A 14972-nucleotide genomic window follows, 5' to 3' on the forward strand; every position below is an offset into this window, starting at 1 on the left:
TGCTTGTGCTCCTTCAAATCAGAAACTGTTCTTCCTTTCAGCCTCTCTTAGTGCTGCACATTAGGATCCCCTGGAAGCTTTATAAACTCCTGCCGCTTGGACCCACTGCAAGAGCATCTGACCTAATTGGGTGGGATGCAACCCGAGCATTAGGCTTTTAAAAGCTCCCCAGCTGTTTCTAATGTGCAGTCAAGGTCAAACCGCACTGGTCTTGGCAAGGCCTGGGTACGTGCATGCGTGCTGTCATAAGGGGCAGGGTGGAGGGGTGTCTGTGGGCAGGGGAAGGGGCATGATTCCTGTATTCTAGAGAAACTCATTGTGCCTGTTGGAGACACAACAGAAGTGTCAAAAGAGCAAGACATCATCTATAGGACTTGAGAAACCTAGGATTTAATTTGTTCTGCCTGCAAAAATTGCTAAATTTTCACCAAGATACAAAGTAAAAGATTTTTTACTTTTGGTATAATGCAACTGTTGCTGACCCATCGATCCCACTTCCTGGAGGCACCGACCACCAAGAGATCAGGCGATCTACACCCCTCCCTCCACTCCCACCCCTTCCCCAACATCTCACATGAAGTAGGATTCACTTCTGAGAATCCCCAAGGGAGAAGCAAAAGCCAGTGTTGGGTACACTTACCTGATTGATATTCAAAGTGTGGGATTTGTTAAACCTCATAGAACCTCTGAGCAACAGGAGGAAAGGTGGTGGGTTTAAACTGCAGCCTCCCAGGGACACATCTCTCTTGAAAGTTTTACTGGCCAAGTCCAGGACCGCAGGGCTCCCTGATTGCCTGGAAGGAGGGTGAAGAGGCAAACCACTGTCCAACTCTGAAATCTCAAGGAAGATGCACTGGCAGAGAGAGCTTCAAAACTATGCATTCTTACTGTCAGGCTTTAGGTGAACTTTCATCTCCTACCTGCACATTATATCTAGAGGAGACACCAGGCTCAGAGGGGAGGATGGGCTGTGACCCACTTCTGCATTCCCTATAATACCCAGCACCATGCCTTGCCGGCAGGAAGGCTCAAAAAATTTCATTGACTTGAATGGTTAGGGCTGGGGCAAAGCCAGAGTATGATAGTGGTCTCTTTGGAACAGGTGTCATTTAGAAATGTGAAAATGAACTATGCAGAGAGGAGAAAAGTGGGCACTGATGACCTAGAATGATGGTGAACACCAGGAAACCTTAGAGGTGAGTTTGCAGAAGGGTTGATCTTGCTGCATTTGAGCAGGAGAGTCTCACAGATAAATAATCTGCTTATCTCATGATTGTTGTCTGAGCCTTGATGGACAGCAGGAGCCCCCAAGCTCCCCATAGGTTGCCGAGGTTCCTGACCAGTCCTGGGCCCTCCTTCTGCCTTGGGGAGGGTTTTGGCTTTTATCTAAAAAGCGATCATTTTGAATCAAAAGGAAAGAACATCTAAACATTTGTGTGCAAGGACCAGGCTCCTCTCTCTATGAAAAGTCCCGGTCGGGTTCGACACGGTGGTGATTTGGCTTCCCAGCAGTGCCGGCCCATGCAAGTCCCCAGCCCCCCAAAACAGGGGAGCACTGATGAAATCAAATTGCATGACCTTGATTAAAATGAAGTAAAATTTCAGTATGGAAAATCTTCAGGGCCATAATCTGAAAGTTAACTTTCACTAGACCTTTCCCAAGGTTATGTGCCAAAGCTGCTCCTACAAAGGGAGGCCGGGCCCAGGTGAGGTGTTCCTGGGAGATGGTTTGTTTCTAATGTGTGTATCTTGTCTAAGAAGTTGTTTGAAAGTTGGTGGAATGAGAGCCTCAGGCAGCACGTGCTGACAAATCCAACTCCACTACCAGAGCAAGGGGCTGCCCTCCCTGAGGCAGACCACGCTCATCAGCCGCACCCCCGCAACAGGGCACGCACCTCCGGATGAAGACGTTGCTGATGCAACCCTCAAAGTGACTCCCGCCCAGATACAGGGGATGCTGGGAACCCGACAAGTCCTGTAGCCTTTGGTTACTTTTCAGAGTCTGGTCATCAATGAGAAGCCGGAGGCTGGACGAAGAGGAAGGCAAAACAAGAGTGAGAACGGCAGAGAAGAAAAGTTTCTCACCACGTGGCCCACTGAGGCTCTTCTATTCGGACTCCACATCTTTAACCTAAAGGAAATTGTTAAACTAGATTTATTTTTAAAGAGCATTTAAATTTTTAAAAAAATTTTTGCATGTATTTCTTTATTATATTTTTATTAAAGCAGTCTATATGTACAGAAAGTGAACATATCCTGTGTGCTCAGTGAATTTTTTGCAGTGTGAATACACCAACGACACCAGCACCCAGCCACAGAAGCAGAACTGACCAGCACCCAGGAACCCTGCCTTGTGCCCCCTTTTCCCTGTCTGAGGGTATAACCCCCGAGCCCTGAATCTGACAGAAGAAATTAATTTTGCCTGTTTTTGAATTTTATATAAATGAAATCATAGGAGATGAATTCTTTTATGCGTGACCTCTTTCACTCAGCAGGACGCTGTGAGGTTCATCCATGGCATTCTATACGGTTGTAGATCTTTTGTGCTCATTACTCCGGTTTCATTCCCACATTTTGAATAAACCACAGTTGGTTTATCCATCCACCTTTTGGCTGATTGATTTTTTTATTATTTTTTTTTAATGAGGACATTGATACAGAACCAGGAAGAAGGCTAAGACTTACTAGTAAAATAGCGTTAGCATCAAGGACACATACTTCACAAAAAAATACTAGAAAATTCCATTAAGCTAAATAAAAGTCTTAGAGCTCTGGCGAAAGTGCTGTCGTACTCACCCAGAGTTGTCACTTATGACAGATACATAATGCAGTGAACCATCCGTGTACGTCTGCGGAGATCTAAAAATCGGGCTGTTGCTATCCCTGGTGTTCAGTTCAATGTGACCATCTTCCAGGGAGACCTGCAGGTTCCGTGTCTGAAACCACCACAGAACATACCCATCAATGTCATTAACTTCCAATGAAAGATTATGACGGTGTCAATACCGAAGTTATGATCAACACTACAGATAAGACAGGATGTTTTGGCCCAAATGTTTTGACTTCACTATTTCAATCTAAAGATTATTTTTGAATATTCTGACCTGTGTTTATGAATATAAAAGTCTTATGCAAAGTATTTTAACACTTGAATCTGTCAAAGGCATCTTATGGATCTACATCCATAAACCAAATTTTTTTAAAGATTTTATTTATTTGACAGAGAGAGAGAGAGAGAGAGCACAAGCAGGAGGAAGGGCAGAGAGAGGGAGAAGCAGACTCCCTGCTGAGCAGGCAGCCCCATGTAGGGCTCCATCCCAGGACCCTGAGATCATGACCTGAGCTGAAGGCAGATGCCTAACCGACTGAGCCACGCAGGCACCTCCCCTTTTTTTCTTTTTTTTCCCCATAAACCAATTTAACTTCTCCATCAATGATACGCCAATCTGTTGAAGTTATTTTCATCAGGATCAATTCTTTTCTGAATCAATTTTGTGATGAAGACTTGATTCATCCATTTTTTAAAATATATGATTATAGCAATGATATCTTCTCTTTAGTCATTATGAATTTTTTATTTTCTGGTCATAATTCCTAGGAAGTTCAATTTTCTGATGTCAAACTCTGCAGATCTAAATTTTGGCATGATGATTCAGTTCTGTTATTTCTTAATAAAAAAATGTGTGTAGTTTTTGCAGTTGTCATTTTAATTTTGCTGATTTTTTTTCTACCAAGTACAATTTTTGCAATTTTCAACAAGATGTGATCATTCAGTGAGCTTTTAGTCTAAAACAACTTTTATATGGCTGCCTGGGTGGCTCAGTCGGTTAAGTGGCTGACTTGATTTTGGCTCAGGTCATGATCTCAGGGTCCTGGGATCGAGCCCCACGTTGGGCTCTGCACTCAGAGGGAGTCTGCTTGGGGATTCTCTCTCTCTTCTTCTGCCTCTGCTCCTCCCCCACTCATGCTCCCTCTCTCTCAAATAAATAAATCTTTAAAAAAACTAAATAAAACTATTTTTACAGTGTGTGGTTGTAGCCACTGTCAGTTTTATTTTGATTTTTTTCAGTTGGCAATATTCATTATGAGTTGGGTAAAGGAATGCCAATTTATATGTATGACTTAGCTAACCCATTATGAAGTTGAGGGCAGTGTTCCTGGGGTATTTCTAGGATCCCTCCATTGTCTAGGAGTGATCCCCTCTTTTGCTCAGTCAACTCTTCTGCCATTTTTTAATCACTCTGTATATTGTGTACTCTGTGTCCCTACCCTTGGCAGGGGAAACAAGCACTGGGTGTCAAAAGAACTAGGTCGAAACATCCTACTTTGATAGAAAAGGCACTCTTGTAGCCAAATGCTGGCACATGTTTCTTCAGGGGGTAGTTTAAAAAAAAAAAAGATCTCTAAAGGCTGATGAGGAAATATATAATCAAGAGAGACAAGGCCTTCTAGTATGACATTGCCACAGACTCAGCTACTGTTCTTTCTTTCAACAAATACTAAATGTCTGTTGTGCTGGCAATCCTAAAGAAACAAATCCAAGAATGTCAGTATTCTACTTCTACTTCTATGTTAAAATCCCCCTCATTCTACAAGGGGATTTCTAAATATTCGTTGACCTCTATACCTATATAACCACACAAATGAAATCCTATGAAGCTATAAAGGGTACTTTGTCGCTCTGTTGTACATGAACAAAGAGCCAAGGACCCTATTTCCTCTCATTCCCCAGATGTAAATATTGTCCAACCAGCTACTGCTGCAAAAAAGGAATCTGAAGAGCTATCTTTTGTGGAATCAAAAAGGAATAGTGGGGACACATTCGGATTTTTTTCTTAGATCTAAAACTTTAGGCTACATTATTACTTATAACAGTTATAATTCACCTTAACTCGTGAAATAAACCCAAGAAGAATGAAAATAAGTCCATGAATACATATGAATTCAACTCTGTAAACTCTAATGTACTTTCTTAGCCTTCTTTCTTTTAGGACTTGCTTGCCCCAGGATGAAGAGTAACCTCCACGGCTGAAATACGCAATGTCATTTACCGTGTGATGATGGATAAAATGCCCAACTGGTTTACCATCAAAATCTCTATTGTTTTTGACATCAAACTTTGATTCAGGTTTAAGTCTTGTTCAGTATTCATGCAATATTTCATACCTGTGCCTGGAGATTAAATAACATGCCACCCGGCTGAAAGGTCTGAAACCCAAAGGAGGCCTGGAATTCGTTGGGCAAAGGGAGGTCCAAATTGGTGAACCTCAATTGTCCACCCCTGGAGAATGAGGCAGATCGCACGAGCTGAAATGCAAACGTGGAATAAATTACTGGCACTGGAATGATTTGATGGCTGAAATCCAGGATCTTATCCTGTATCGCTTCACCTGAGCTGATTAATGTGGTTTCTGTTGCCTCAGGAAGAAACTGTTTTTCTGCATGAGTTTTTGTGTGTAGAGTTGGTATTTCTTTCTTCTTACAAATGTAATATGCAAACCTGAAGGGGTTGTGTGTCTTGCAAATATGTGGGAAGTGGAAATGAACCAGTTCGTGCAAATATGTGGGAAGGAGAAATGAACCAGTTCGCCATAATACTGTGTGCTACCAGAAAAACTCTAGAGCTGGTCTATAAATGACTATAAGATAGGTTGGCTGGGGAACAGCACTGCTCTGGAAGGTTTTGAATTCTTACCTTCCAGTCTTCTGAGCATTTTTTTGTGACTCCCACAGTATCATTCAACCTAACAACACCGCTGGTTTTCTTCAGGTTTTTCATGCAGCCTCGGAAACCAGGTGTAGAAATGTTAAACCTGATTTGGGGTACAAAAAAGGAAGAGATGTACCAGACCCGGCTTGTCTGAGAACTGGAGCTGAAAACTCTGCACTGTCTGGTTCTTCTCACCCATAAACGAGTATGTATTTTATGGGTATCTGTTCTCATGGGATTTCTATAACTCTATTTTGTGAAGCTGAGAAAATCGACTTCCTTTCTCTGTGATTCAGCATTCTCAGCTTTAAAAATGAACATAATAGTGTTGACAGAAGAATGGCCAGTGACAAAAAGTACAGCGACAGAAAATGTACGATATCCAGAATTGCTCCCCACCCTCCTTCCAGAGTCATGGTAGTACGTGGTGAATAGGAAGTGTATTAACAAATTAATATACCATAAATATTATATCAATACATATTAATAAGTACATTATTTATTAGAGCCAAGAATGCCCTAGAAAACACTTTGCTTTTTCTCCTGTCCACTTTTAAGTTAGTTACTGTTAACTCAGTAGAAACAATCAGTTGCTTTCTGGTTCTAGTCAGCGATGAAAAATGTGGCTTGGTATTTAATCAATGCCAGGCTGGAACAATGGAAAGCACTGTGAGGATTAAACAAGTTAATGCACAGGAATTGCTTGGTACCATGTGTGGCCTGCAATCGTGACCACTCAGGAGCTGTTTCTTTCTTTTCTTTTCTTTTCTTTTTTAAGATTTTATTGATTTATTTGATAGAGAGAGACAGCGAGAGGGATCACAAGCAGGGGGAATGGGAGAGGGAGAAGCAGGCTTCCTTCCCGTCGAGCAGGGAGCCCGCCGATGCGGGGCTCGATCCCAGGACCCTGGGATCCTGACCTGAGCTGAAGGCAGATGCTTAACGACTGAGCCACCCAGGCGCCCCCTCAGGAGCTATTTCTGAGAGCTGAGGGCTCTGCACCCACATTGCCAGGGTTCAAGCCGTATCCCTGCTGCTTGAGCAAGCGACATAACTATTCTGTGACTCTGTTTCCTCCTTTCTACAACGGGAATGTGTTAATCTGTTTTATGGGGTTGTCACGAATTTAAATGAGTTAGCATGTGCGACGCACTCACATGGTGCCTGTAACAGAGTGAGGACTCCATGTGAGGTGGTGGGGTTAGTAACTCTCCCATGATGAGGAGAGTCCTGATAATGAGAGCAATTTCTTTCTACAGCAGCTCTGCCTTCGTGGCTACCTTGGCATTCCGCCCCTACCCTTTCTTCTTCTTCTTCTTCTTCTTCTTTTTTTTTTTCTTCTTGGCCTTTCCCCTTTGATTTGACTTTTGGGTCTGTCTGGAGCTGACTTCCCATAAAACATTAACACAGATGAACTGACTGGAGTCCAGGCAAATATTTGTGTTTCTTAAACAAGTGATATACGAAGGAAAACACAAAGCTGATTTCCTTACAAATCCCTAAGGCGGCTCACCTTTCTAAATGGAAAGGTATCTGCATCCATTTTTATTCAAATCATTATAAATAGTTGAGCTACAGGTAATGCGCATGAAATTAAATTTCATTAGAAGGAAAAGGAAGAAATGAATCCTCACTGGCATGGCAGCTTGAGCTTAATTATTTTATAAAGATGGCTTTTTGCCTCAGAAAAGAAGGAAAGTTCGTATTAATTCCTGGCACTTGTCTGTTTACACATATTTTAAAATCCATTCTCTCTTGGGTTTCCGCATGGTTCGGACCCATTGCCATCCCCTGATGTCCTTCTTTCCATATAGGCTAGGTCAAAGTTAAAAGAAAAGCAGAGGGGGAGGAAAGGCATTAGGCAGATAGATATGGAGCCCTGTGCTGTGGAAGGCACTGTTATTCTAGCCTCACCATGACCTTTTGAGGGAGGTATTTTGCTCTCTAACGTTCACCAAGCTCTTACTGCACGCCTGGTGCTCGCTAATTCCTTGACTCGCTTTGAATCCTCACACAGCCCTGAGAGATGGGTAGCTACTCTGACCCTGTCCCAGAGGTCGCACAGGGAGGCGTGGGGGTGGTTAAGCAACTGGTCTAAGGTCATGTGGCAAGGAAGTGGCAGCTCTGGGATCTGAGTGGTCAGTGTGTCCCACGAACTAGTGTGACTCAAAGTCCCTGCTCTTTACACTTACACAGTCTGTGTACCCATAGTGCTCGGAAGAAGTAGGACCCTTTCCTACAGAAGAACAGTCATCTCCAGCAGAGATGTTAAGATGGAAGATTTATTTCCACTCTTCTTTGGGGTGTTCTGGTTACTGTGGCTCATCAGAGGGCCTAGACTTCCACGTTTGCTCCAGGATGCAAGGGCTGAACACACTTGCTGGAGGAATGTGATCGTGCAGGGGTGCAGGCAGCCGTATGGAAGGATTAGCACACTGGGGTGTGTATGCGCACGGGGGGCCGGGCCATTCACAAAGGCCTAACCGGTCCAAGCCTGTGGTAGGCAGATTTCAGAGCCATAGGAGCCAAAGGTAATCCTAAACTGTGTAAATGTCCAATAGATCCTTGACTGATTTTTACTTTTTGAATTATTTTCATTTTAATGGTTTATTGTTACACTGACACAATGGGATAGGTCCTCAGCAAAGGTGTCCTGTTGGCTTGAGAGCCTCTGGCATTATCGGGGTGATTTTCTCATCTCATGGCAAGCAGATAGGATTAACAGATTGTGATTTCTGACTGGCATCCTGAAAAAGTCATTCCCAGAGCTGGGCCCCCCTGCCTAGAAGACACACTGTAGTGAAAGAGGAGAAAACAAGGCATCCACAACATCTCTTGGTCAGAGCTGCTTTAGAGATGATGCTGGCTTGCTTTGCTCCAGACTAGGCTTAAGTGCTACTGTCTGACAGAGCCTTCTCCTCATGCCGGGTCAGAACACCTGCCTCCTTTAGGAGAACTGCTTGCTTGCCCCTCAGACCTTGGTCAGGAGTGATCAGTAGGACTCCTCTCTGCCCACCCACCCCCCGGTGACCCACATCAGAGGGAGTTTCAGAACTCTCTGGACCATCAAAGATGTCACCAGAAGGACGCAGCCAGGCCAGAAACAGCCATTGTTTAGCATTTTATTTGCAAGGGACTAAAAGGCCAGTGAAATCTTTTGACTGGCTTCTACCTCCTACATTTTCCATGTTCTTGTGATTTTAATAAAAAAACTCAAGGTATAAACTTGCCCAGAAAAAGGAGTAATCCCTTGTTTGGAAGACTCTAGGACAGATTACTAGGAAAATTCTGTATGTACATCTATCTGTATATGCATAACTAGATCCATGTATGTATTTCTTAAATGGATAGGGATGAGAAGGGAAAGAAAGGCTGAGCGCTGACTTAACTCAAGGTCACCTTGCTCTTCGGTGGCTGAGCCAAAACTAGGACGACTTCTTTTGGTTTTCACCCACTACCCTTTGTTAGGAAACCCTGGCTGACTGGCACCCGCCTTGTTATCTGGGGGTCTTGTGCTAACACTGCACAAATTCAAACCACTGGCCAGTGACTTCCTTGTTGCCTCCGGAAATTCCTCAGCCCACCTGCCCTAGAACCCTGACAAGCACCTCTACCTGAGCTGCATTCACCCTTTCTCCAGCTCAGACTTCTCTGAGGAGGGCCAGACCTTTCGACCCACCGCTCTCCCTCATCTCCACCTGCTAGCTCTCAGGCTCCAGGAACTCAGCCTGTCTCAGCCTGAACCCGTCCCCCTGCCCCTCTGCTGGTGCTGTCCACCTGCCCAAGCACTGGAGCAAGCCTCAGGTGTCATCCTTGAGCACTTTCTACTTTCCTCCCCAAACCTAAGCAGTCGCTCAGTAGTACCCAGCCACTGTCCTAAATATATTGAGAATCCGTTCCTTTTGCCTTATCTGCACCGCCACTTCCCTGCGGCTGCCTTCATCTCTCGCCTCTGTGAAGATGTTCATCTTCTAACCGCTCGACCTGCCTCTGCCTTTTCCTCTCGAATCCAATCTCTGCCCTGCACCAGTTGAATCTGATAATGTCCTTTCTTTGTGTCCCCCGAGTGATGGCTTACTGTGACTTTCAAGATCCTCTGTGTTCAGGCCCCTGCTTCCCACACCAGCCCCATGTGGGATCCCCGGCCTGCTTCACTGGTGTTCTGCAGTTCCTTGGAAGGTGACACTTTCTTCAGCTCTTGGTGCTTCCCATATGTTGATTGCTCCTGTTTTTCAGGTCCAAACCAGAGGCCACGCTCCCGATGCCCCAAATGGATTAAATTCCCTCCCTGGGCCCCAGAGGACCTCGAGCTTCCCCTCTTGCGGCACCTGCCACACTCTATGGTCTCCCTCCTGCTATGCTTGAGGTTCTGGCCTGTTCACCATCACCTTCCCCACACCTGCCACACTGGCTGATGTCCCTAGACACTCAATGAGTATTTGTGTAATGAGTAAATAAACGGGAACCTCAGATGGACACAGTAGTGCCGACTTCCTTAAGTTAATCTATTTTATCACATTTAGTTGAATAAAATCAAGATTATTGCTCATTCATAACAGCAATTCATGGTTGAGTGGATATGATATTGATGATATTAAATATGAATACCACCTCTTTGGTTCTCGATTTCTTCATCTATCAAGGTCAGCGGTTATGTCCCATGCAAGGTCCTTTCTAGTTCAAAAAAAATCTAAGGAATTCACTCCCAAACTCTATTAAAGTGCTGAGCTTTCCCATCTGCATTTTTGTCTTTGAGGGCAACCTTAAGAACTTTAAAACAAATATTAGTTCGTCTTTACTATAGATGGACAGATGCCCAAATACATAAGGATTCTTGAAGACAGACTACCTTTGCACAACACCTTATAAATCACATCTAGTGCTCCTTCCAACTGATTTATAAATTAGGAAAAGAGTTAACTAGCCTGAGATCTCATATAAGAATAATCACAATCGGGCACCTGGGTGGCTCAATCATTAAGCGTCTGCCTTCGGCTCTGGTCATGATCCCAGGGTCCTGGGATCGAGCCCCGCATTGAGCCCCGCATCGGGCTCCCTGCTCCATGGGAAGTCTGCTCCTCCCTCTCCCACTCCCCCAGCTTGTGTTCCCTCTCTCACTGTGTCTCTCTCTGTCAAATAAATAAATAAAATCTTTAAAAAAAAAAAGAATAATCACAATCAAACATGGAAGTGCTCTTCACTCAGTCACAAGTCTGTACTAACCCTTCCAGAAAATCTTCTTTCCACACATCATCATCAAGCTGTTAAAAAGCCTTTTTGGAGGATTCAAACACATTTAAATGTAAAAGTTATTTTTAAGTGCATTCTTGAAGTGGTGCTGTTTTTTTCTCATTCAGATTAGGCTTCACTTCCTTTCCAATTAACTTAATTCATCCGTGTATTCATTATCCAAGAAGCAGTTATGCACCTGTTCCTTACTTGATAACACGTAAGGGGCAGGTAATACAGACACACCTTACATTCTAGAGACACTTCCTAAAGGCAGCAACCCCAGCTTTCAGTGCCCAGTGCTGCTTGTCAGGCCACAGAACTGCCTGCGCTCTCCTATGCTACCGTTAGGGGCCCCAGGGCCACAGCCTCCCTTCTTATCAGCAGCATTGTCAACACTAACCATATTCCCTATAGTTTCTCTCTTCCCGAGAATGACACTCAGGGGTGACCCACGGTTCCCTCACTCTTCTTCTTTCAGTGGCCAGTCCCATAATCCAGTGTTTACAACATGACTGACTCTGTTGGCTATCACTGTGAATACTGAAAAGTTAAACTTTTTGTGTTTGTTTCTTGCTAAATTTTATTTTATTTTTTTAAGATTTTTTTATTTATTTATTTGACACAGAGAGAATGAGAGAGAGAGAGAGACAGAGACAGAGACAGAGAGCAAGCACAAGCAGGGGGAACAGCAGGCAGGGGAGAAGCAGGCTCCCGGCTGAGCAAGGAGCCCGATGCGGACCTGAGCCCAGGACCCCGGATCATGACCTGAGCCGAAGGCAGATGCTTAACTGACTGAGCCACCCAGGCGCCCTTTTTGCTGGATTTTAAAAAGTCAAACTAATCAGTAGCAATCGTAACCATAATCACTCAGAGAGGTAATCTGCTTCTTTGTTTGTTTGTTTGTTTTAAAAAAAAACATCATCTTACCTTTCCCTGATTGAAACTGGAATTCCTCCCAGATAATATGTGCTGAAATCAAATATGTCACCAGCAATTATGCTGTTATACAAATCCACATTTATCCTCATAAGTTTCTGGGTTTTTCCGATTATGATCTGTATCTAGAATAAATGAGAGATGAGTCAGTAAGCAATGGGGAATTAAAGAATCCTATTCAGCATGGGTCAGGGCTGTTATGTTTTTATTTCCTTCAGACTGATTATATACGTGGTAGGAAGACTTTGTGCAGTAGCACTTCTGGATAAAAATATAATATTGAAACATTTTAATAGAAACGTTTGCATTTGAAATTAATCATGTTTTATATATGCCATATATATATATTTCATGCCCAGGTACTCAGATTTTGAAAGGAGGTATCCCTCCTCCTTTAATAACTGTAAGTTCGTCTGGTAATAGAAAAATGTTCTGGGCACTGACTTAATTTTAAAGAACTGAGGATATTTAATAATTCACATGAACAGACTGAAAGGACATACCGAATGGTCTTTTCCATTGTTGACAACCTGTGTAACTTCTTTTTCTTTCGGTGGCTCTGAATTCAGTTTGTATTGCACCAGGAGCTTGCCATCTTCTATATTTAGAGATATGAAGCGATCCTAAGGCATGGAAACAATGGAGATTTATCAGGAGATTCCACTGAAGAAGACCTAGAGGCCTGGAACTCAAATTACTCTCAAGTCACAAACTGCTCTCAGCTGCAGCCCCCTCCTCAGTTAACAGGGACAACAGTGCTGTAATATCCACCTGCCAGGTCGGGCATGACGTGTAAATATTCTAAGTCGTGTTCAACATCATGCTCAGTGGCCGGCATGCAGGAAAGACGCAATAAATGCAGCTATGATCACGATTTTGTTTCATATGATCCATAACCAGCATGCACAAATGGGAAGGGAAAAGATACAGGTCATTAACATCATTTGAAAAGATAACTGCCAACTTTCGGAGAGCGGTATGGTCTTCGTGAAACCCCCGACATTTGCCCCCCTCTGCTTGCCAACTGCTTGCTCTCTCAGCCTCATTTGCTGGCTCAACCCCTCCAGGCCCCCTCCTTCCATTCGAATGTGGAGGGTTCCCCGAGGGCCCGCAAAGACCTCTTCTTCCCTCCCACCCTCTCTTTGCTTCAAAGTCAAGGTCACTTTTGTAGCCCCAGTGCAGGTGTGTGCCCACGAAGCCCAGATGCTTCTCTCTAGCCTAGACATGTCTTCTCGGGGCCAGGTCCGCACATCCGGTAACCTTATTGTTACGGCAGGTGACTCGTGGATCCCTCAACTTTGAATACCACAAGCAGGGCTTGAGATCTACATCCCCTCAGCTGCCAAGCCTGTCTCTCCGCCCTTCCCATTGCTCTCCCTCCTCCTTTCTCTCTCTCACCAGTAAGCACCTTGCTGAGCCGGCCACAAACCTACTAGGAGTCACTCTGAAACGTTCCCTCCTCTCCCTTCCTATCAAATCTTGTCAGTTCCCCCATTTTTTAACTCTGTTTCATGCCACCCAGGGTCAGCCACGCTTGTTTAGCCAGACTACACAGCAATAATGCCCCGTCCCCCCCTACTCTGTCCCTTCCTGAACCCACTTGCCACTCTGCAGCCAGAGTGCTCTGTGGGAAAGGCCATTGAGAGCTCATTACCCCCTCCTTTGCTCTCAGGGGGAAGCCCCAGCTCCCCCGTACATGTTGTGGGGCTCTGATCATCCCTTCAGCTTCTTCTGCCTCTCCTTGCCCCAGCCACACGGGCCACCATTTTGTCCCTGAGCGCTCCCTACCCTTCCCACCTCCAGGCCGTCTTTATGCCCCTCTCCCCACAGCGATCACCCCTCTGCCCTGTTGCCTCCAAATGCTGTCTTCTACTTTCCTCCCGGTCTCAGATTACCCAGACTTTGCTCAAGTCTTTTATACATCTTCATTCACCCCAAACTTTCCCTCTATACCACTCATGGCCATTGTGATGAATTAATTAACCAATTAATGAGTATAGCTTTGTGAAATATTTGTCTTCCCCTCTAGACTAGAAGGTCCTTGAGGGCAGCAACGGCTTGTAACTGCATCCCTATCCCTGTGTAAAGCACAAACTTGAAGCAGGCCTTTCCTCAGTAGAAAGATACACTGAGGAATTTCTGATGTAGGGCTTACAGGCTTATTCTTCCACAGTTCCGTAATGACAAGAAGACCTCTCTTTGACATCTATGGACAGAACCCTTACTTAAAAGTAACATCAGTCCTTATCTGGATCCTAAATCTTGTCCTTGGGAGACAGTTAGGGTTCATCACACTCAACAACAGCCAAGTCACATCAGCTCACTGAATCATGAGCCACTCTGCCTAATAACAGCACTCAAAATCATTTTCTCTTATCTGGTTACTAATGGAGTTCCATAAATTTTCTTCTAATATGAGTAGTACTTCTGGTTCTTGGTCTCCAAAATGTAGTACAAGGAAGACCTTATTTTGGAAACAACCCCCTTGCCCTGAAGATGCTGTGTGACTTCTTGGCTCCTTGCATTCTATCGGCAGGTCAGGACCTTCCCAAATCCTCAGAACGGGTTCAGCCTTGGAATCTGCCAGAGGGTCAAGACCAGCCCCAGAGAAGAGAGTTGGATCAGGTCTCTCTGTCCCCACCCTGCAGGTAGAAGGGGTTGGTCAAATCCCAAGCTCCGTATCAACCCCATGTTCTCAGACAGAGATCCCATGAGCTGATCCACACTTCTCCTGTAGAGCAACCACAGAAGGCCCCGCGCCTAGCAGTCACTCCAGGCCCATCACCCAGAAGGCCCTACGCCTAGGAGCAGTCACTCCAGGCCCATCTCCCAGCAGATGGCGCTGACCATTACTTGCAGAGTCACTTTGGATTTCTCCAAACTAGACTTAAGAATGGCCTCCAGAAACTTCAGCGGCTTGAAAACTCAGAAGCTTCCAGGCCTTGGAAAGCCAAGGATCAGACTGAAAAGACATACTTCCACAGAGCCTGGCAAAAGTTGGACCAAGATGCAAACAGCAGGAAGTCAAACAGTCTGACTCTCAGAGACCCTGGGAGGTTGTCACGTGATTTCGGGCAGACTAAGTATATTATCA

At 44.6% G+C, this 14972-nt stretch overlaps 1 protein-coding gene across 1 annotated transcript in view; it reads right to left on the reverse strand.

The window, feature by feature from the left end:
- The window catches only part of LAMA3 (laminin subunit alpha 3), a 263227-nt gene that overhangs the window by 19675 nt on the left and 228580 nt on the right, over positions 1 to 14972 (reverse strand). The window contains exons 58-64 of the mRNA XM_073897993.1: positions 12382 to 12501; positions 11870 to 12003; positions 5696 to 5813; positions 5167 to 5307; positions 2797 to 2936; positions 1896 to 2027; positions 641 to 794 (exon numbers count right to left, since the gene is read on the reverse strand). Of these exons, the coding sequence (XP_073754094.1) occupies positions 641 to 794; positions 1896 to 2027; positions 2797 to 2936; positions 5167 to 5307; positions 5696 to 5813; positions 11870 to 12003; positions 12382 to 12501 (939 nt within the window). The remainder of the gene's footprint in view (positions 1 to 640; positions 795 to 1895; positions 2028 to 2796; positions 2937 to 5166; positions 5308 to 5695; positions 5814 to 11869; positions 12004 to 12381; positions 12502 to 14972) is intronic.

The sequence above is a fragment of the Callorhinus ursinus genome, unplaced genomic scaffold, assembly GCF_003265705.2.
Source record: "Callorhinus ursinus isolate GAN/ISIS: 27379988/994484 unplaced genomic scaffold, GSC_fseal_2.0 scaffold11, whole genome shotgun sequence".
NCBI classification, from domain to species: domain Eukaryota; kingdom Metazoa; phylum Chordata; class Mammalia; order Carnivora; family Otariidae; genus Callorhinus; species Callorhinus ursinus.